At 38.6% G+C, this 25053-nt stretch overlaps 1 protein-coding gene across 1 annotated transcript in view; it reads right to left on the reverse strand.

Annotated features, from left to right (window-relative positions):
* LOC124721134 (microphthalmia-associated transcription factor) overlaps positions 1–23760 on the reverse strand; it is a 378231-nt gene extending 354471 nt beyond the window's left edge. Inside the window, exon 1 of the mRNA XM_047245948.1 lies at positions 23483–23760. Within this exon, the coding sequence (XP_047101904.1) occupies positions 23483–23640 (158 nt within the window). The 5' untranslated portion in view covers positions 23641–23760. The remainder of the gene's footprint in view (positions 1–23482) is intronic.
* Positions 23761–25053: the final 1293 nt, after the last annotated feature.

A 25053-nucleotide genomic window follows, 5' to 3' on the forward strand; every position in this document is an offset into this window, starting at 1 on the left:
AATCGCTCTCAATTTTAGCCGAACAGTTGGTAACAGATAGGTTTTTTTAATTAAAATACAGAACGTAAGTACGTTTGAACATTTTATTTCGGTTGTTCCAATGTGATACATGTACCTTTGTGATCATTTCTGAGAACGCATGCTGTTACAGCGTATTACCTTTAATGCCACATTAATGCAATAAATGCTCAAAATGATGTCCGTCAATCTCAATGAATTTGGCAATACGTGTAACGACATTCCTCTCAACAGCAAGTAGTTGATATCCGTTTGACCTATGGCAGCGCCATCTAGCAGGCCAACCATAGCGGCATCTGGTTTCCCCCTTCAAGCTAGACAAGTTTCGTTCTTTGTAGTTTTTTCGTCTGACGCTTATTTCGTGAGATATTTGGCCCGGTCACGATCAATGGACCACCCTCTATACTTAGTGTCGTGGACGGTAATCGCGGATGGTCTTCTGGTCATGACTGATTAGGTAAAGTTAATAGCAGAGGAGAATCTTGTACGGAACGGTACCAAGCAGTATTTTAAATATCTCGCATGGCATCATATTTTGTAAAAGCATCCTGGAACGGTTGTGGTAATGCTCGCCTGATTTATCCCTCACTGGGCTCAGTAGTTGGTCAGGAGTACGTTGGAGAGATGATTACTTGGAATTAGTGGCTTCAGTGAAGGTTCCTTGAGTTGTGGTGTGGTGTGGTGTGGTGTGGTGTGAAGCAAATCTATCTGTGATTAGCATATGATACTCATGTAGACCAACTTAATTGAAGAACACAGGGCCTCAACTACATAATCTGTGTGCATATTCCATGTTTTCGCGTCGCAATGACTGCTCCATTAAATTTCAGGTGAGCAGCCGCATAAATTCCGCTTCTTCTAATATTTCGGTTGTATATCGTTCAGCCATCTTTAGAATGAGCCAGAAACCTGATGCTCCAGCACTCGATTCGTATTTTTAAACACGCAGACCGCACCACCGCGTATGCGGCCACTGATACACAGGCGCCACAGACGTTGATCGGTGGCAGAGAAGTACAACGTGCATTAATTAGATCTGTGGCTGCGCAGTCAATCTAGGCTGGAATGTCAATGTATCACTCTGAGCTGCACTGTCGCGACGTCTTTGTAAGTTTATTACAGAAAGCGCTAGATTCCAAGACTTATCCTAGCTGAAGCCGCAATATCTATTAAATTCGTCGCCAAGCGAATATCAGTTACCTCTTTTACCTCGTAGTCCCAGAAATGATGATGTAGCTGCTAAAATTTCGACTTTTCGTACAACATAGCGACCATTATCAATATAGTGTTCTGCCACAGTCGATTTATTTGGCTGTAAGAGTCGGGTGTAACTGCCGTATTCCGTACATCTTTCACGGATTGTGCGAATCGTCTGTTCGGTGTATTAGAGGCCACATTCGCAAGGGATCTTGTAAACTCCGGCCTTCCTGAGTATCAAATCATCTTTAACGGAACCCAACAGTGCTGCTGTCTTCGGTGGAGGACGAAAAATCTCTCTTACTTTGTCCTTGCTGAGGATCTGTCCTAGTTTTGACGATACGCTTCATACATATGGCAGGAATGCCACGGATTTTAATCTTTCTATATCTTCTTCTGCATTGCGTATGGCCAACTTTGGTTTCATTCGTTCCGTCTTATGTCTCTGCTGTGGAGAATACCTGTTGGCTTCAAAAACTCTCTTTAAGTGTAGCAGAATATATAGGAACAGTATACTGAAAACCGACGCATAGATTTATATTTACGTGCAAATAACTGCCTCCATCCTCTCTCTCTCTCTCTCTCTCTCTCTCTCTCTCTCTCTCTCTCTCTCACTCTCAGAACTTTAGTTCACAGAGCACACACACATCATAGCTGATGAGGGAAGTTTTCAGGACGAGCTCCTACGCTTAAACAGTTTATGGTATTCTCCACAGCAGAGACGTACGGCGCTACGAATGAAACCAAAGGTGGCCATAAGTAATGCAGAAGACACAAAAGATTTAAATCCATGGATTTCCTGCCATGCCGGCCGGGGTGGACCGCTACGGTCGCAGGTTCGAATCCTGTCTCGGCCATGGATGTGTGTGATGTCGTTAGGTTAGCTCGGTTTAAGTAGTTCTAAGTTCTAGGGGACTGATGACCTCAGAAGTTAAGTCCCATAGTGCTCAGAGCCATTTCCTGCCATATGTGTGAAGCCTATCGTCAAAAATGTGACAGAGCCTCCGCAAGAACAAAGTGTAAGTCATTTTCCATCCACCGAAGACAACAGCACTCCTGGGCTCCGTTAAATATGATTTGATGCTCCGGAAGTCTGCGGGTCACAACACCCCCCGCGAATGTGGCCTCTCATTCATCGGACAGACATTCCGTACAAGTCATGAAAGATGTACGGAATACCGCAGCTACACCCGCCTCATACAATCACACACATCGGCTGCGGCAGAACACTGTATTGATACAGATCACTACGCTGTACGAAAACGTCGAAATTTTAGCGTCTACATCATATTTCTGAGACTCGGTGCTGAAAAAGGAGGCAACTGAAATTCACTTGGCGACAAATTTAGATAACATATATAGCCACTTCAGCTTGGATAATTCATGGAATGCTGTGCATTCAGTAACATACAAATACATCGCGACAATGCAGCTCAGAGATACATCAACATCCCAGCGTGGATCCACTGCGCAGCCACAGATAATTCTCAGCCTCCGATCAACGTCTCTGGCCCCTGTGTATCCGTGGGCGCATGCGCTCTGGCGCAGTCCGCGATTTAAAAGGTCGGAGCTAGTGCTAGAGCGTCAGTCTTTCGGCTTACTCTAAATGATGGCTGAAAGGTATACAGCCGAAATACTAGCAGAAGAGGAGGAATATATGCGGCTGTACACCCGAAATTTAATGGAGCAATAAAATCTGTGTTTACCCGGTGAGTTGGGTAATTACTTTCTAGCGACCCAACCTCTTTCCAGGCCTATAATTGCATTAAAGTTTCTGAACGTGACACCAACATGAGCGCAACGCCAGAAAGTGCGCAGTGAAGCTAAGGCAGGCTGAGTTTTGCAGGCTGCACCACTGCTGCTGTGGGTCGACTTCTAGAAACACACAGGTGGGTTCGCTTTAGCGCTGGGCTGGTGCACGCCTGGAACTGTCAGCCTCCACTGTGGAGAGTTTTTCATAGAGACGGTGTGTGTGTGTGTGTGTGTGTGTGTGTGTGTGTCGTGCTTTTCACTTAACGTTTAGAAATCGATGCATAATATTAATTAAAACGTGAATTAGCTAAACGTGTAATGTCACCAACGATGAGTTTCAAACTTTACTCTCCATCGTTGAACAAGGAACGGTATCAAATACATCATGATATGCTCTGATGGCCATTAAAATTTCACCACCTGGAAGGACGGTAAATAACGAAATTTTACTTGCGTGTATACAGTACAACAGGAAAAACACATTCTAAGAAGAAAATAGGAAAAAAAGAAAGAAAGAAACGACACACCACGAAGGAATTATCCGAATGTGATGGAACTTGGTACATGTGATTTACAATTATAGTCAAATTATTACAATTCCCGAAAACTTGGATGAATTACTGAAGAGAAAGAGCTTTACAAATTGAGCAAGTCAACAATACGTTGGTCCACCTCTGGCCCTTACACAAGCAGCTATTCGGCATGGTATTGAATGACACAGTTGTTGGATGTCCTCCTGAGGCATAGCGTGCCAAATTCTGTCCAACTGGCGCTATAGATCTTCAAAATCAAGGACTGCTGGCCAAGGTATGGTTTGGCAAGCAGAAAAGCAGTAGAAGTCTTGCCGTGTGTGGGCAGTCATTATAATGCTGAAATGTAGGCCCAGGATTAAGTTGACAAACAAAACAGTAATACGGATTGAAACCTCCCGTGGCAACAGGATACTAACCGCTTAAGTAATATCAAGCTTCATTTTTATCAAACCTACTTAGTAAATTATAAAATTTGCCAAATCTATGCAGAAGAAATCGCTGAAAAAGTTTTGCGAAGGGTGGGGGTGCGGAGCTCTGCCAGGCCACAGGATCACCTCGGCTCCGATCCTTTCGCATCATCACATTTCCTTTTCTCATCGATAAGCCGCAGTAAGCTTTGAGAAGTGCAAGGATTTCTAGACTCTGAGTTTGTTGTACCTATGGTAGCTTCTTTGGCTTCAATTATTCGCTTTTTTACTATATTCCAGTCTCGTCTACTGAACTCCGCATACTGCTTCTACTTATCCCAATAGTTATTGCCTGGAAAATACTCATTTTGTATCATTATTTTCCAACATGTTATGTTCCAATCCATATCAGCCCACTCAGTATACTTTGGTGTTCAGTATTTGGTTCCTTAATCCTTATCTAGTCATTATCTATTCCACGGTCAGTATGTATTACAGAACTCTAGAAGCAATTTTCCTCTCCCAGTTGTCTCCCCTAGGCCATATTCAACTCAGTAACATTTTTGTCTCCTCGCACTAATGTTCCTATCTGCGGAGACAATACGAATTGCATTGTGTTACACGTCATCAGCTATTTCATTATTACACGTTTATGGCGAAAACCCCTTAAGTCTGTACAATGGTAAAATTTACCAGCATATGTGACGTGAAATTATCCTGACTCTCTGAGAGGTCTTTTGAAATATTTTTTTTCCACCTTTTCTTCTGAATCTTAGTGCCAATATCTGCACTCATTAGGTAATACATAAGTTAATTCATATAGCTATGGTACAACAGAACAGAAGAAGGAAAATTTTAGCTGTTGCGAGGAATGGTGATACGGGGAGGGGGGAAGGAAGGAAATGAGAGCCATAACTTACATTAACAACTGCTTAACCGATCTTCAAATACGACCTTCTGAATCAATCATTTTTCGCATTCCAGAATTTTACCCTCTGCCGGTAACTTAAATGTGATTTGCAGAGTATCCATGTAGATATAGATATATAATTGTATCTCCACTGAACATGCCACCTACCATTCCACTGACCATGCATAAAACACCTGAATGAAAAAATTTCACCCTTTTGCAATCTGCTTAATAAATTCAACTATGCTCATGAAATCATTCTTTTGGAGAAATTTATGGTTTATTGCTTTTACGATGAAATGAGTAAGCAGTTCACATGCAACTGACAGGAGGCATAGAGTCATCTTAGAAAGCTCACGCAGTTTTCATGATGAATTATCTTCTGAGTGGGGGCAAACTACTTATGGTGTTACAAAGGTTTCAATATTGGGAATATTCCTGTTCCTGATTAGATTAGATTAATACTAGTTCCATGGATCATGAATACGATATTTCATAATGATGTGGAACGAGTCAAATTTTCCAATACATGATATAATTAAGTTAATTTAACAACATACTTAAGTTAATATAACACCATTTTTTTATTTTTTTGTGTTTTTTCTTTTATATTTTTTTATAATTTTTTTCTCTTAATTTATATCTAAAAATTCCTCTATCGAGTAGAAGGAGTTGTCATTCAGAAATTCTTTTAATTTCTTCTTAAATACTTGTTGGTTATCTGCCAGACTTTTGATACTATTTGGTAAGTGACCAAAGACTTTAGTGGCAGTATAATTCACCCCTTTCTGTGCCAAAGTTAGATTTAATCTTGAATAGTGAAGATCATCCTTTCTCCTAGTATTGTAGTTATGCACACTACTGTTACTTTTGAATTGGGTTTGGTTGTTTATAACAAATTTCATAAAACAGTATATATACTGAGAAGCTACTGTGAATATCCCTAGATCCTTAAATGAATGTCTGCGGGATGATCTTGGGTGGACTCCAGCTATTATTCTGTTTACACACTTTTGTGCAATAAATACTTTATTCCTCAGTGATGAACTACCCCAAAATATGATACCATACGAAAGCAATGAGTGAAAATAGGCGTAGTAAGCTAATTTACAAAGATGTTTATCACCAAAATTTGCAATGACCCTTATTGCATAAGTAGCTGAACTCAAACATTTCAGCAGATCATCAATGTGTTTCTTCCAATTTAATCTCTCATCAATGGACACACCTAAAAATTTGGAATATTCTACCTTAGCTATATGCTTCTGATTAAGGTCTATATTTATTCATGGCGTCATATCATTCACTGTACGGAACAGTATGTACTGTGTCTTATCAAAATTCAGTGAGAGTCCGTTTACAAGGAACCACTTAGTAATTTTCTGAAAGACAGTATTGACAATTTCATCAGTTAATTCTTGTTTGTCAGGTGTGATTACTATACTTGTATCATCAGCAAAGAGAACTAACTTTGCCTCTTCATGAATATAGAATGGCAAGTCATTAATATATATTAAAAACAACGAAGGACCCAAGACTGACCCTTGTGGAACCCCATTCTTGATAGTTCCCCAGTTTGAGGAATATGCTGATCTTTGCATATTATGAGAACTGCTTATTTCAACTTTTTGCACTCGTCCAGTTAGGTACGAATTGAACCATTTGTGCACTGTCCCACTCATGCCACAATATTTGAGCTTGTCTAGCAGAATTTCATGATTTACACAATCAAAAGCCTTTGAGAGATCACAAAAAATCCCAATGGGTGGTGTTCGGTTATTCAGATCATTCAAAATTTGATTGGCATTTTCTGTTGAAAAACCTTTCTGGAAACCAAACTGACATTTTGTTAGTACTTCATTTTTACAGATATGTGAAGCTACTCTTGAATACATTACTTTTTCAAAAATTTTGGATAAAGCTGTTAGAAGGGAGATTGGATGGTAATTGTTGACATCAGATCTATCCCCCTTTTTATGCAAAGGTATCACAATAGCATATTTTAGTCTATCAGGGAAAATGCCCTGTTCCAGAGAGCTATTACACAGGTGGCTGAGAATCTTACTTATCTGTTGAGAACAAGGTTTTAGTATTTTGCTGGAAATGCCATCAATTCCATGCGAGTTTTTGCTTTTAAGCAAGTTTATTCTTTTCCTAATTTCAGAGGGAGAAGTGGGTGAGATTTCAATTGTATCAAATTGCATAGGTATGGCCTCTTCCATTAACAGCCTAGCATCTTCTATTGAACACCTGGATCCTACTATATCCACAACATTTAGAAAATGATTATTAAAAATATTTTCAGCTTCTGACTTTTTGTTCGTAAAGTTTTCATTCAATTTGATGGTAATACTGTCTTCCTGTGCTCTTGGTTGACCTGTTTCTCTGTTAATAATATTCCAAATTGTTTTAATTTTATTATCAGAGTTGCTGATTTCAGACATGATACACATACTTCTGGATTTTTTAATAACTTTTCTTAATATAACACAGTAGTTTTTATAATGTTTGATAGTTTCTGGGTCACTGCTCTTTCTTGCTGTCAGATACATTTCCCTTTTCCGGTTACAAGATATTTTTATGCCCTTAGTAATCCATGGTTTGTTACAAGGTTTCTTACGAGTATATTTAACTATTTTCTTGGGTAAGCAGTTTTCAAATGCATTTACAAAAATGTCATGACATAAATTACATTTTAAATTGGCATCAGGTTCACGGTACACCTCATCCCAGTCTAACTGCTGTAGGCTTTCCCTGAAATTTGCAATTGTTAAATCGTTGACTGAACGTACTACTATGGAGGACTCTTTAGTATTGCTGAATGGAGCTATGTCATATATTGTAACTAGCTGTGCACCATGATCAGAAAGACCATTCTCAACAGGCTGAGCATTTATCTGGTTAAACTTATCTTGGTCTATAAAGAAGTTATCTATCAGTGAGCTGCTATCCTTTACCACCCGAATAGGAAAATCAATAATGGGTGTCAAATTGAAAGAACCGAGTAATACTTCAAGGTCATTTTTCCTATTACCCTCTTTCAGAGAATCTACATTGAAGGCCCCACAAATAATAATTTGCTTCCCCCTGTCTGACAGATAGCACAACAAGGAGTCCAAATTTTTCAGAAATAGATGAAAATTTCCTGATGGGGACCTATATACAGTTACAATTATAAATGTGCCTTTATTTAATTTAAGCTCACAGGCACATGCTTCTATATGTTTCTCTACACAAAACTTTTTTGTTTCTATACTTTTTGCACAATGATAAGTTTTGACATATATGGCAACTCCTCCTTTCTCCATCAACTCCTCCTTTCTCCATATTTTCTCTCATTACATGAGATGTATAACCTTCCTGATAAAGCAGGAAAGTTCACTTAGGCAATGATGCTAGCATTAATTGGGTCTCAGTAAATGTTCTGTCATTTATCACAGAAAAAGCACTTTTCATTCAGTTCTGTACAGGCCAGTATATGCCACATGAGTTACAACAGAACATGGGATAGGGAGATGGGAGGGTAGTGGGAGTCGGCGAGCATGTATAGAACTCAAAATACCTAGGAGAGCACTTTGATCCGAACATGAATTGCACAGCACATATTACATATCACATTAAGTACTTCAGTTCTGCAATGTTTGCTCTGCATGTGATAGTTAGTTTCGATGATGAAAGCATCAGAAAGTTGACTTACTTTGAATACTTCCATTGATTTGTGTCATATGGAGTAATTTTTTGGAGCAGTTCCACATACATAAAGCAGTAATTACAAGAAATGCAAGTTTAATATTTGTTAACTTCCTTGCAGATTAAAGCTGTATGGCAGACCTAGACTCAAACCCAAAACTTTCGCTTTCATAGTCAATGCTCTTGCTGAGCAATCTATCCTGGGCTGGACGACTCTGTCAGTTCGAACACCGCCCGCAAGAAGCAAGGTTCCACGTTTGAGTCCCTGTCCAGCAGACAGCTTTAACCTGCCAGGAAATTTTCAAGACAGTGCATATTATGCTGCAGAGTGAAAGATACATTCTTAATATATGGGATGAGCCACAACTAAGTTGACAATAGTAATTCCAAGACTTTGTTTTGCCTAGTGTAGTGGCAGTCAGTTTTTAATTTGACTAGTGCATAGTACCTGTAAGTCAGTTGACACTAGCAGTTTGAGATGGTGATATTTGTTGTTATGTGGGAACCAATGAATAGAAAGTTAGCTACAGAACAATGTGTATTTGTTTTGCAAACACGGTGGAAACATGAGCATAATTACGTAATGTTTGCGATATGTTTCTGGAACATTTTCCAAACATCCAATCTCCATCTCAACAAGGTATCTGAAAATTAAATTTAGCATTTGAAGAGACTGGGTCAGTAGTGGAGCTCCCTCTTCCAGGTAGGCCAAAGTCTGTTAGAACATAAGAGAATCTTAACGTTGTCATGCAATGTTTTGTGCAATCACCAACTAAACCTCAAAGAAAAGCATCCGATGAGAAGGGAATTGCAAGAACAAGCCTACAAATCATTAGAAAAAGCTGAAATTCGGACCATATAGGGCTTCTTTACTTCAAGGCCTAAATAAAGATGATTTGGATAGGCTTATGGAATTCTGCAAGTTTGATACAATCCAACAAGAAGCTGATCCCAGCTTTTACAAAAACATTTTTTTTTGAATGACAAAACAACTTTTAACTTTAATGACAAAGTCAACAGACACAACTGTGGGTACTATGGTTCTACGAATTCCCAAGAGGACACTGGAGACAGAGTTAAACATTCCTGGTGTGAGCGTTTGGCCAAGGGTTTTCAGCTGTGGGCTAATCAGGCCTTAATTTTTTAAAAGTACTGTCAATTCTGTAAATTACATATATGTGGTTAAAGAAGTGTTGTTATAATTCAAGAATAGTCCACCTTTTGTACATCTGCAGCCATTTAAGGATAAGTTAATATGGCAACAAGTTGGAGCACCCTCAAATTATAGAGTTATCAGATAGAATTTCTAAATGTAAATGTCTGATGAACGGGTTGGCAGACAGGGTACTAAGATATTGCAGTGTCTGTGTTATCTAGAAGTATGATGCAATGTTCCTTAGGACATGCATGCATGTTCAGATGAACAGGCACCACAGTGATTACAGCTGTTACAAAATACATGAAATGTATTCGCAGTCGCAAATAATGACAACCATCAGCTGTATAGTAAAATTATTGCAATGAAAATTTGGGCCTGACCAGGACTCGAACCTGAATTTTCACTTATTGCGAGCAGTTGCTATCAGAGCATGACTCACAGCCAGACTCACACTCGCAATAAGCTGGAAATCCGGGTTCAAGTTCCAGTCCAGCAATAATTTCCACTGTTGTCATTCCACTATACTGCTCATGATTGTCAATATTTGTAACTGCGAATAAATTTCAGATGGGGTACTGTTGAATGGCCTCCCCAATTCCCAGTTATCATACCCATGGATTTTTTAGTTTGGGGTGTACAAAAAAATGAGGTTTATTATATCGAGATTCGAGCCACTGAGCATTTAAGAAACGAATGCTATCAGAATCTGGAAACCTACAGTCCTGCAAGACTTGTAAATCAGTGTTAAAAGATGCAATGTTTGCTTCGAACACCATGGAAACCACTTTGAGCATCTTTTTTAAGTGCAATGAACTCTACACATATTTCTGCACTGATGATAAATAGTTATTTTTGTTTGTTTAGTATTTTGCACCAAACGTATTTTTCGCAATTGATTTATGGCCCACCATGTACAGTCCCCATCTTTGACCCTCAGGTGACCAATTGTCTAAAAACATTACTGGGCATACTAACTGCTGCTTCACAATACATTTATTTGCTTATTAAGACTGAAGCGAAGAACCGTTAGTAATTTTAAAATAATAGTAGCATTTATGAATATCACACTATAAACAAAAATGGCCTCCATTATTCAAAATCTGACCTTACTCTTGCACAAAATGAAATGAAATGAGCGTATGGTATTGCTGACCGGGAGGCCCATCAGGGGAAGTTCGGCCGCCAAGTGCAAGTCTTATTACCGTCAATGCCACATTGGGCGATGTGCATCCCGGTAATAAGGATGAAATGGTGATGATGACACACAACACCCAGTCCACGAGCGGAGAAAATCTCCAACCCTGCCAGTAATCTAACACAGGCCCGCTTGCATGGGAGACAAGCACGTTACCACCCAGCTAAGCAGGCGGGCACTCTTGCACAGAAAGAAGCAAACTATAAAACTATATAAATATTGATAAACTGCTGCCAGGCTCAAAGTGGTTTTAAAAATATACTGAAATCATTTCTGCATGACAACTCATCCTATCTGTATATGAATTTCTGAACAGACAATATCTAAGCATGTGAGGGTTATATTTCTTAAATTGTAATGTAGATTAACACTGAAGTACAAATCTAATTATGCAAATCCAGCAACTACCCCATTTTCACCTAGAAAATGATGAGTCCAGTAGTCTATTGGAAAATAGTGTGCCTTGAAACAGAAAGGTTGTGCAATTGAATCCTGGTCAGACTGTGGGAAATTTCAGTCTGCCTTTAACCTTGTCTTCACAACTCAATGATGTGAAGATTCACCATGAATAATATGTGGTTAGGGTTTCACATTAAACTGTAGGTCCCCCTCCGTGGTAGGGAAGGATTACTGAGGCAGGTCAGGAACGTGCAGATTGCCAAAGGGCGTCCAATTGAAAGACTTGCACCAGGCAGTTGAGCCACATGGTATTATTATTATTATTATTATTATTATTATTATTACAGGGAAAATCAATAATGTTTGTAAACCTACTGATGCATTCCACATAACTGCAATTTACCACAAATATATCAATCCACAGAAAATGCAAATAACTGAACCAAAATAAAAAGCTCTTTTTCAAACTAACTACTTGTGCCATTCACACTGTTCCATGCCCAAATGATGTGTTAAACTCTCGATTCATTCTCATGCAATTTACGTTAATTTTTCTGCTCATGATATATCTGATAGTTCAGGCTCTTGTGAACACCACATCCACAATTTCTATGCTCTCACATTTCACCTGCATATACAAAGACTGCTATGAAAGTTTTTCAGTATAATCATGTTTATTTTACTTTATTTCATAATAGCTGCACTCAATATGTTTCAGCATTTTTCAAAACTACCCATCAAATAATTTACTCTAAAGACATTCTGGCAATTGAGCCCCATCATCATTCTAAGTCTACAGATGTTGTACATCAGTAGAATTTTACCTTTGATTCGATTGAGTCTACACTTTTGGAAAAAAAGATACTCTGATGGTGTTAGATAACTGCCTTGAGGGCAGTTTCCATAAACTTTGAAAATTACTGTGACTAAAGCATACAAATTTTTTTATGTAGTGTTGAACTATTGTCACTACAAAAAATCCAACTCTTGACTCTCATGCTCGACACATTTTTAAGAGAGCAGACAGTGGCCCTTCTGAAAGACTGCACCATATCAAAATAAAAGAATAGTGTGAGCTGTTTCTTCAATAAATCGAGACATTTACTCAAAGATCTGAAACAAAGCCAGTGCTTGAGCGAAGTTTTACAACTAAACTGCTTGAATCTCTTCTTTCCTGTAGTGACATAATCCCTCAAGGCTGACTAACAAGTAAAGCAAAATTGTTGTGAGCATCTCAAGTTATCAGCTACAGTGCACCTTAGCATATGTACAAACACCCTGAGAAATGAGTCGTGATACATCCACATTGTGAAAGTTTCCTAGAGCCATCCATACTACACAAAACACTGATAAGTAAAAATGTTACAGCCCTATACAGCAACTGATTCACTTTACTTAAATACATTCCAATAAATCTTAAACAGAATTATCATCAAACTGACAAATGGTAAACCTCTGTAACTTACTTTTAAAAAACTTCACTGTTAATCTGTTTCCACCTGAATGTATGTAATATCTTTGACTCTCTATAGTAATGAATGAAATCTGAAACATTTAGTGAGTGTCTAGCTTCTATTTTTCACAATTGTTTCAATTTGTGACTTCCAGTTAAAAACCTCGATGCTCTCTCCATTGCCTCCCCACAATGTCACAATCGAAACAAGTACTAAATTCAAATAACTGGTAGGAGACATTATACAACAAAACAAAAATGGCAATTTTTTCATCTACCATGTCCTAATAATACTAATTTAAAAAATGAGAAGAAGATTGTAAGATGTAATTGGCTTCATCCTTTTTTCTAACACAAAAGAAAATTAGGCAAAGAATAATGTCATTATTAATCTCTTAACTCTGTAGCAGAGTACACCACTGTGGAACTCCCAGGAAGATTAAAATGGGGTGCTACATCAGTATTCAACCCCATGACAGATGCTATCTTTATATGACCTATTGAGGCGCTATTCATGATGTGCCTCACGAATTCAGTCCAGCAAGGATAGGATTTGCTTGCACCAGAGCCTTGTTCAGCCCACCTTTACGTATTTTCATACTTCACTTCTAGGCAGAGATTTAGGGGTGGCCAAAACAGTCGGCAAAATGTGCCAGCATGTCATCCGGCCTGTGATGTATAAGGATTTCCGTCAATTAGTCAGGCAATGTGAGGCCTGTGAAATCAGGAAACTTGGAAATAACATTCGTCAGGGATTATTGCAATCCAACCGAGAGTTTACACCCATGGATAAGGTCTTCATTGATCACATGGGACCCTTACCCAGGACCAAGAATGGGAACCACTATATTTTGGTCATCGTGGATGCCTTTAGCCACTTCACTCCCTAGCAGGGAGATTACGACGCGTAGCACCATTAACCAAGTTTTCACCCTCTTTGGTCCCCCTAAGACCCTGGTTAGCAACAATGCATCCAGCTTTATTTCAAAAGGGTTTCACAGGTTCTGCTTTAATAATGCCATCAAACATGTCACCCCCACACCTTACTATCCCCAGCCTTTGTTTGCTGAGCATGTTAACCGGAACCTAAAGCAGCCTTAATTATTTATCATGTCAATGCACAGAACAAGTGGGATTTGTTATTGCTGTGGCTCACTCTTGCTTTTAACACTGCTCAGCATGAGGCTTCCGAAGCGACCCCCACATCCCTCACACTTGCTTATCCAATTACTACTCCCCTAGCCAATCTGTGGAATAACGAAGACCTCTTACCAGCAAATTTGAGTCCGCATCAAATTAAGCGCAATTGGGAGAACGCTAGGCACAATAGTAAGCGAGCACACCTCCAGCAAGCTCAGCGCTATAACTGTGGAATGGTGCCGGTCTGAATAAAGGTAGGGGATCGGGTTTTTGAATGTAACTTCAATGCCCATGTGACCAGGGGAGCACCTAGTGTAGGTAAGTTAGCCCCCCATTTTATTGGGCCATGCGAGGTCTGCAAGCGACTGGTTCTGGTCAACTTCATGGTTAAAAACCTTGCTAACAATACATTCATTCGCGTGCATGTTAGTCAGATTAAAGCCTAAGCTGTCACGCTCCCGTCCTTTGATATTCCCCCCCCCCCCCCCCTCCACTTCATCTTTGGAGGAGGAGGTTGAGTCATGCTCTCCCTCCTCTAGTGCATCGCCAGAGGGGGTCACGGTGCTTAGTGTGTGATCACTAGCAGCTTTCAGAGAGAAGGGACGTACTATTGTATGGCAAGTTGGTGGCAGGTAGCCCGTGTGGATGGCTGTGTTTCACAAGGGTATTCGAAGCTGCCTCACGCAGACTAGACTCTTGGTTGCTAGTATGTGCGGGATCTTTGCTATTTATTTCGCTGCCCCCCACATTACACCGGCGACATTGTCTCCTGGCAGACTGATGCTCGCCATTTGAAAGTTTGAATCTGCCTGTGGTCGTGTGTGTGTGTTCACCGTTAAATGGTATACTGTCAACTTGATCTGCAAGTTGGCATCTTGCGGATTCATGTTGTGGCTTTCTTGTAGTGTTTCTCGAATTTTCCTGTTGTTGTTAACATGCATCGTTGAATGACAATTTGTTTAACAGCAAGCAACAAGAGGAGCCTTTCGACAGAGTGCTTTTGAGAGTTCAATCAGCGTACAGTTGAAAATACTGTTATTACCAAATGTTCTACAGCCACTATATATATATATATATATATATATATATATATATAAAAAGAAAGATGATGAAACTTACCAAACAAAAGCGCTGGCAGGTCGATAGACACACAAACAAACACAAACATACACACAAAATTCTAGCTTTCGCAACCAATGGTTGCCTCGTCAGGAAAGAGGGAAGGAGAAGGAAAGACAAAAGGATATGGGTTTTAAGGGAGAGGGTAAGGAGTCATTCCAATCCCGGGAGCGGAAAGACTTACCTTAGTGGGGATAAAAGGACAGGTATACACTCGCACACACACACATATCCATCCACACATACACAGACACAAGCAGACAAAATGTCTGCTTGTGTCTGTGTGTGTGTGGATGGATATGTGTGTGTGTGTGTGTGTGTGTGTGTGTGTGTGTGTGTGCGCGCGAGTGTATACCTGTCCTTTTTTCCCCACTAAGGTAAGTCTTTCCGCTCCCGGGATTGGAATGACTCCTTACCCTCTCCCTTAAAACCCATATCCTTTTGTCTTTCCTTCTCCTTCCCTCTTTCCTGACGAGGCAACCATTGGTTGCGAAAGCTAGAATTTTGTGTGTATGTTTGTGTTTGTTTGTGTGTCTATCGACCTGCCAGCGCTTTTGTTTGGTAAGTTTCATCATCTTTCTTTTTAGATATATTTTTCCCACGTGGAATGTTTCCCTCTATTATATATATATATATGATGGGTCGCAGCAGGTATGGCGACTAAGTATTACTGTTGTCAGGAACACCTGCTACTTGTTGTTTCGAAGATTATCTTGTTGTGTGTTTTATACATATATTAGTCCCAACAGGTCTGAGAATTAACGTATTATTATTGAGAACTGTGCCCCGGTTGTTGGTTTGATTGCAGTGACCATAATTTTGGTATATCCTTTTATATACATTCTTCCAACTTAAGGTTTGGGAAGACAAGAAACATCTGTATTTATGATCATTGCAGGGCCGCCATTGGTTTCTGATGTTCCGCACCCAACCGTGATCTTGTACCCTGTACTTTGGGTGCATATTTGGGTTGGGAGAGTTGCTTATTCTGAGGCAGGCCACTCGCTATCTCTATCGGAGCCTGTATTGCTCGATACCCTGGAACTTGGTTTAGCCCTCCCACTCCCATTCCTACCAAATGAAAAATCCAGACTTGAGTAGGACCATATCAGTCATTCCCAAGTCCCTCAGCCAGAAAAAAAAATGTTGCCACAAAAGATAATGGTCTGGGTTCAAGTTTCAGTCTGGTACGCAGTTTTAATCTGTCGGAAAGTTTTAATGATTTCAAACACTCCTGATGTCACTGAGCTGCAAAGTATGTCACAATGGAACAAGGAATTAGATCCACAGCTTTACACAAACAACAGGAGAACTTGATCTATGCAGGTGCAATATAATAGTGTTAAGTCAAAATAGCCTAATGACATAAGGTACTGGTTTAATGATAAATAACATTGTCAAATGGCAGATCAGTTTCCACTCTGAAAATACAAGATTTGACCTGAATCATCTCCTTAGTTATGATGTTCAAGATATTCCTGAATGTAGATTAACCCTTTCTGCTCATTGTGAAACACAAATAAGATATTAAACTTCCTGGCAGATTAAAACTGTGTGCCCGACCGAGACTCGAACTCGGGACCTTTGCCTTTCGCGGGCAAGTGCTCTACCTACTGAGCTACCGAAGCACGACTCACGCCCGGTACCCACAGCTTTACTTCTGCCAGTATCTCGTCTCCTACCTTCCAAACTTTACAGAAGTTCTCCTGCGCAGGAGAACTTCTGTAAAGTTTGGAAGGTAGGAGACGAGATACTGGCAGAAGTAAAGCTGTGGGTACCGGGCGTGAGTCGTGCTTCGGTAGCTCAGTTGGTAGAGCACTTGCCCGCGAAAGGCAAAGGTCCCGAGTTCGAGTCTCGGTCGGGCACACAGTTTTAATCTGCCAGGAAGTTTCATATCAGCGCACACTCCGCTGCAGAGTGAAAATCTCACTCTGGAAATAAGATATTGTCTTCACAGAATGAGACACACAATGTGTGATGGAAGACTTTGTGAATCTGCATAGTCCACAAGAGAAAAAGATACAGTGTATCATCTTAAATCTGAATCCAATATATGTAGCACTTCATATCAGTACAAATGTGTGTACATCGTTAAAATAAATCAATTCTTAGCCATTAAAAGTAAAGCAATCTTCAGTCCGAAGATCATTTTGAACATCACAGTGCTTTATTAGGCATGGTCCTATGTAGGAAGTGGTATGCTGTTGCCTTCCTCAGACCTTTGAAATGGCTTACCCAGCCAGTTATAGTGAGACCTACAGTTTAACGCAGATTCTGAACCAGGGTGCAGCTCAGCATTTTTCATATTAACAAACAATGCCAGAGGTGAAAGAAGTTATACGTGATGGATAAAAATCCTAGGGCTTAGCTGGAATCGAACCCAAGGCCTTTGGATTTGGGGTCCGGCACTTCACTATTGTGCCACTGAGCTATACTCTTACCCATTACCCAAAATAATGCAACAACTCTTAGTTACACTCTCTCAGAAACAAACTTTTTTTTTTATGATGGCACCAGAGTAGGTACGGTCTATAGAAGATGTCTTACAACACACAACAAATTTTGAACCAGAAGAAATGATCTACCTGATGAGATAGCATACGAAGCTTGAATCAAAGTGCAGTTCCCTATGTTATGTACCCTAACTGTTGTAAAAACAGATGCTGTAACCGTAAGAAAATAACACTACATTATGGCTTCTTGTGTCGGTGAGAATATTACGTTACAATATTGTTTGCTACGATTAAATGTCATGGGAAACCATATTTTTATTTATTTCTCACATTGCATGGCACAATATAAGCCAACGCTATTCAGTCATGGAATAAATCACTACATAATTCATGAAAAATTACTAAACACAAAATAAACTGAAAGTATTAATAAACACAAAAACGAAAAGACCTGGAATGCTTTATGAATATGAATAATGCCTTACATCAAAATGCTGTAAATTGCATTGAGCAACTTCTTTGCAGAATACATAGACCACACCAAAATAAAATCTTTCAAATTACACTTGAAAATATGAGGTTTATCACATACATTATACAGTTCAGTGGGAAGCCTAATGAAAATGAAACCTGCTGAATAGTTTACACAATTATGTACAGTAATAAAATAGTTTTCCTGTTGAATTTTAACTGCTTGACTGCAGCAACTCCTTTATAACAACTACATTTCTTCCCACAAGTTACATAAGTGAGAAAAATTTACAAGTATTGTAAAGTAAAACTCCAAGGCACTTGAACAACAGCCTGCACCAACTTCAAGAACTGAAACCACTGGTTGTTCAGTTGACCATTTCCGGGGTTACATATATTCTCTATGACTTCATGAGCTGCCTAAAAATATGCTACCACAGGAATTGATAAACTGAGAGTGAGCAAAGTAAACAAGCTTGCACATTTCAGTGACAGCAAAGATATCCTTAAAGTGCAGATAGCAGCCATCAGCTGCTACATAAGATAATTAATGTGCTACTACCATGAAAGCCTCTTGTCAATATTCAGTCCTAAGAATAAAACTGTTTAATTTCACTGGGTACCTGGCCACTATATGACAATGAAATGACACTTTTGTGACAGCGCCACATCTGTCTGCTCCTCACAAGGCACGAGATCGTGTTGGCTACTTTTTTGTGTTTACAGGCAGACCACTTATATATCCCTGTGGCATCTAGCTTTTGACAGTTCCCCAACAGATTCAAACGTTGTAAAAACCTTCTAATTCCTGTTTGCTAGAGTTAAAATAAACTAGTTGTGAGGTTTCTAAAGTGTGACTACAACTCTGTAACCTGTTCTTTTTTTAAAAACTCTTCTACACTGGTAGTATGGAAATCAGCCACTAACTGGTAACAGTATCAGAAAGACACTTAACTCTGGTACAGTGTTAACGACTGGCGCATTAATTACTATAGTCCTACTACTAAAAATTTCATCATACACATGATAATCAGTATTATTCAGTGAATTAATAATTGATAAAATCTGTTTTTCACTTGTTTCCTATAGTGGCAGGTGACATAGTTGTTTTGGAACATCAACTCTTCAAAGTTCTGCTTGCTTGCACAGATAAAATTTTTGCTTCACTTGCCAAGTATCGACAGGAGTGATTATTAACTATTTTGCTAATCTCTGGTTAATCACTAATAGCTTCATTCACTTACAGAAGCCATAACATGTTGAGCACCAACTTCTTGACCAGATACTTCTTTCACAACTGACTATATAGTTTTAATTTCGTTCATATTTCCCATGCATCAGTAAGCACATTACTTTTAAATAAAAACTTTATTTCAGTCAATGCTAACATAAAATTGATTAATCGCTAGACCAGTTTCGACAACCCAGTGATTATAAATAGCTGAAAAGTGCTTTGATGCAGCCATCGGCCAAAAAAACCAGTCAAATAATTTTATGTGATCAATGACTGACAAACTTTATACTTGTTGCAGGAAAGGTCATATACAAAGCAAGTCCTTTTGGAATACAGGTAACCACTATAGTTCTCAGTTTCAATTTTGTTGTTCCAAGAGCTTCTCATTTTTGGGTCTGTGGAACAAAAACTGAATCTAATCTAATCTGTCAGTTCAAGGGACATTTTAAGCTTGTATGAAGACATCCTACAATACATTGGAGTATTTTCTGTAGTGACGATCTGTGAGTGGGCTATGACTGCTGTTCAAATTACAATAAAGTTCCCATGCCACAGACTACCCAAAGTCCTTGTTTATTAGCACTGTCTTTCTACCTACAATTCTTTAAACAGAAGACAGCTACATGACAAGCTTATTAATGTTTGTATGAAAGTAACATGCCTGTCATAAATGTTATCTATATTGCAAATTTCTTGCAAAGTGTACTATTTGAAATTGGTATTAAATTTCTAGATCCCATACCTTTGAATATGATCCTGTGTGATTTTTTACAGTATTAACTCTTTTGTATCATAATCTAAAAAGCCACCACTATCTTTTCTCACACTGTATCCCTGAACTTAAAATTATTCTATGAACACACTACCTATGCATGGACTAGTGTTTGCCTATTCTTGTTGGAAGGAACAATATCTGCATTAAACAGACCCACTGAGTTTTACCTACTTCATTTAATAATAAGTAAAAGGATTTATGCATAAATCCCTGCACAAACTTAACTTAATGTCAGTGTCACATTTGAACTGGGAGATATTCCTTGAAAATTCAAACACTTCTGTACATTTTTCAAATATCTGTTCTGTACAATGTTCTAGTATATTGACAGTTTTTATTAACATTACATTTGGCATTAAGGTCCACACTCCCAATCTCACACACACACACACACTGGATGGAAATCAAATAAGATATACCACTCTACTCCTCCTCCATGTAAACGGTATTCTAGGATACAAATTATGTCACAGTCGAGGACTATCAGCAGTTTATCAACTTTGCCTCTAACTCTTTCATAATTTAATGAACCAAACTCACTGAACAATCTGATCTAAATTTCTCATTTACTGAAGAAATTTCCATTGTTGAGGGAATTTTTCTTCATCAGGAATACTTATTCACTGACTTCATGATGAGAAAGATCTAGCCCATCATTTGGTTATCACAATAATTTACTCTTGAATGGGATGAGAACTACCCATTGTACTATAACTTACATGATTAACCCACTCCCATTTTATAAAATTTAGCCAACTGTTTAAACAGCAATCTTTTCTTCAGTTGCCATCTATACTGCACAGTATGCACTCTAGAACCTCATGTAAACATATCTTTAAAAAAAGTTAGGCATACTGACAACAGCCTCACGTAAAATTTACTCCCTTTACAAGTTTGTTGTTAACAATTAAATACAGCTTCAAAACAGCAGTAACACTCATAAATACAATCATAGAAGAAGAGACTATTTTCACAATTCATCATTCAGCCTAACTGTCACAGAAATGGGTGAGGTATTCGGTCATAAACATTTTTGAACTCCGATCCAGTGATGTAAATTTACTGGATACGACTTCCACCCCACAGAATAATATCTCTCTCTCTCTCTCTCTCTCTCTCTCTGTCTGTCTGTCTGTCTGTCTGTCTGTGTGTGTGTGTGTGAGAGAGTGAGTGAGTGAGTGAGTGAGAGAGTGAGTGAGAGAGAGAGAGAGATTTTTTGTTGAAGGGAGGGAGGGCGAGACACTGAAAAGTTACGTACAAACCATTGTAGCCACCCAATAAATAAAACAAAAAATCCTTAAGAAATTATGTCATGTTTTTTGCTAAGATGATGCACTATAACCATAAAACTGCCTTGTTCCAAATCATAGTGAGCAGTCATAATGACAACCCATAGAAAACGCAAATAACAAACTAACACTGCTCCCAACCTGTCCCATTACCACTATCTAATTTTCGTAACCAAAGCATGTAATTAATAAACCTACTGTCAGTCAATAAAAAAGTAACCCACATCAACAAATAGTTTTCTCTTCAAGATGGACACAACTTACAACAACTCTTGAGTAGTGTCTGCTATATACAACACAGAGAAACCTTGAAAATCTGTAGTGAGGGAATTGTGTAAGAAGTGTGATGTGTAATAACCATTAATACATACTTGAATGACAATCTCAAGAGTATACCCTACAATACAATTATACAACTCATGAGATACATGGTAGGCTATATCATATCATATGAACAAAAATAGTGGGTATGTAATACATATAAGGTACTCGTGTAACTTGTTACGAAGGATAAAACTGGTATCTTTAAAAAATAGCAGTGATAATCACTTCACTACAAGGAGAATGCTAGAGAGGGATAATGCCTGAAACAGTGCAATTAGGATACTGTTCTTGTGTTACAGTGATGAAACTGTAAGAGCAATAGACAAATAACACCTCTCCCTTTAACTTACAGTAATATGAAGTACAATATAATAGCAGTAAATATTTACATTATTAACTTTTAGCCCTTTGTACAATGTAGCACTGTTGAGGTGTCAACAATGAAGATATTTATGGTAATTATTTTAACTTTACTGCATTTAATTTCAAGTACACCCAAACAACAACTGCTTTACTTTACACTCAAGTCAGTCAATTCTGACAAAACAGACATGTGGTCAGCACAGCAATAATAATCTACAGTAAAATTAAATACAGGAGTCAGACACTGATCACATGTAATAATTTCTTTCAGTAGTTCTTACTGAAGCCAGTAAAATTGATCTAATAAAACAGGACTGTGATTTTGTTGGGCAAGAGGGGTAAAAGTTACATATTGGATCCCCCTTGCATTTTTCAATATGGTGTGGACATCAGTTCAAGAAAGATTTAGAAATTTTGTTAAAAGAGCAAGAATTTTAGACAGTAGGCTTCGGCGCTGGTCAATCTGTTACCACAACCATATTTTCTGGCAATTGTCACGCTTCAACCAAACCTAGACCTCAAGCTGTGTTACAGACAAGTCTGTCACCACAACCATGAGTTCAAAGAGGAGGGGGGGGGGGTCCCAATTCGTATCTTTAAACCCAGAGAGAGACAAAAATTTCCAGACAAATGATATGCTAAAAGTCTTATCTAGTCTATTGTCTCCTTACTTTCAACTCTCACATAGAAGGGTGTTCTTACATTTTCCAGCATCTGTTGAGGAACATTCAGCTAAATTTTAATTTGATTAAAAGTAATTTGTTTAATAGTAATAGGCCTATATTTAAGCATAATTTGCAAATTAACATGGTAGGTGACAGTCTTGCTCTACATGAGCAAGCATCACAGTTTGCACACACACCAATAAATTTTTAGTGGAAGAACTATCCTTTGGAGTTGAATATCAGTGGACTTGGACATGCTGGTCTGAAGTTACTTTTCAGGTATTTCTCATTTAGTCTTCATTACTCTTGCTGTGAATCATCACAGAGCCACTATTCCAAAAAAGCATAATACTACATTTGTTTACATGTTACCTCCTTACATTCAATACATCTGTTTCATATATTTGACAGCAGTTACTACATCCACATGGGATATCTCAAAAGTTTTAAGTTGTTCTTTTCAAGTAGCTAAATCGAGAAATCCAGCAATTAATTACAGTCTTTCAAGCACATACCTAAACACATTTCACCTTTGAAATACACCAACAGCAGACTAAATTTAAGAGTTGTTTCCCGTTTCCTACGTCAGTTTTATTAACCACAGTCTATTTGTATGAAAGAACACTCGCAAACACACAGGAATATGTGCTTCCTCACATCAAAAATCAAAATGACAGGTTTTCAAAACAATGCTCTATGACAAGACAATTTCGTGGGAAATGGCACAACCAGCGCAGAGTGAAAGATGAAAACTCTACCATGTCACGGCACTTATGAAATATTTCTTGGTCAATCAAGTACACTTCCTTGCAGAAATGACAGGACAACAGTCCGCGGCTTTCATGATTTGACATCGAATACGGCAGTGACATGCAACCAATACTATTACAAATCCGAATAAAACAATAAAAATCAGTTATTCATCACTGAACTTACCTTTCCGGTACTGTTTTCGACTTTAATTCGTAAAACGGGTAATAATCAGCCAGTGTGTTCTCTATCCCGATTGCGTCATTCCATTCCATAGCATCCAGGTTGAAGGAATCCGTGATTTCTGATAAATCAAATGCCAAATCAATCCCTGACTCATCCATTTTTGGGAGAATGGCAAGGGGAGGAGAAGAGATGATTAAAAACAAGGTGTCAATCTGGAAGTCCCTGCAACACCCTTCCCAAAAAACGATCAACACAACTACAGCACAAACAAGTAGCAAATTACGTCATATTTCGGGTGCTGCCAACACACACATGATGTTTACATCGCCAGATGTACTTTCCGTGTCCCGAAACCGAAAAAGAGTAAGATTTAGTTATTATGGTAAGTGAGTACCAGGAGCTGTAGTCTCTTCTGTGACATTGGTAAAATTCGGCCTGCATCGGTGTGTCATCTTCTTGCTAAACTTAAATGTCGCTCTAAAATTTTAAGACAGTGCGTTGCGCTTCGAACGAGTGACATCTACCTAAACATGTACACAACTCTGTGTTGATGACATGCCATGTTCCAGGTACCTTTTGTTTAGATACGTTTACTAGATGCTAAAATAATTTGCCAAACCCTACATCTGTACTCATTTATAACACGATTATTACGCATCTGCTCATGAGACTATTGAATTTATAAATAGAAATGCTACTTCTAAATTGCAAGATGTATTCGATAGTAAATATTGCTTCGAAATAACAGCTGGATCAAGAATAATCTGTTGAAACATCATAATTTCGTCTTCATTTTTCCGCTGCCAGTAAATTAAATGTCTGTCAGAAACAATCATGACTAATTCATAAGGTCATAATAAAAGAACACACAGACAGCGTATGTACGAGATTTGTCATTTTTCTTGCTACTTCATTGTAGAATTTTCAGACATTTCTTTTGTACTCGTATGGCCTACTTTCTCGAGTCATATGTAAAGCGTCCCTTACTTGACACCCTATTTTGTTTCGAAGAATACCGATATAGACCACACGATGTCACCTTCATCGTGCGCAGTCACCGTCGCTGAGACGCACTGGAATAAAAGGGCATGCAAAAAATTGTGGAAAGAACGCATGTACGCATGGACGTTCTCGTGTCCTCACAGTGCCTCATTGGGCAAACAGATTGCTATGAATCAAGTTTTTTGTTCGGGAGCTTATGTTGCATTTATTGTCGCAAAAGCGACTTTATGTAAAGAAGTACATAAACTACAGAGGTACAAGAAATACAAAATGGTGACAGCGTGTTGTACGCAAATTTCAGGAGGATGGCACAACGAGATTTTAGATTTTCTACTTGGGAAACTGCAGCGATAAGGCTGGCAATAAAATTTTGTTAGCTAGTAATTGGCGACTTATACACTCGTTTGAATCATTTATTCCTCACTTCAAAACAAAGCATTTCAATTCAATCAAATCTGTAACTTGTAATGTGGAATAATAGTAATTTATTATTTGATTGTTTGTCATTTCTGTTCACTGTAAGAAATGCCAAAGCTTGTAATTATTAACATACTTTGTTCCTATACACA

This window comes from Schistocerca piceifrons, chromosome X (genome assembly GCF_021461385.2).
Source record: "Schistocerca piceifrons isolate TAMUIC-IGC-003096 chromosome X, iqSchPice1.1, whole genome shotgun sequence".
Classification (NCBI taxonomy): domain Eukaryota; kingdom Metazoa; phylum Arthropoda; class Insecta; order Orthoptera; family Acrididae; genus Schistocerca; species Schistocerca piceifrons.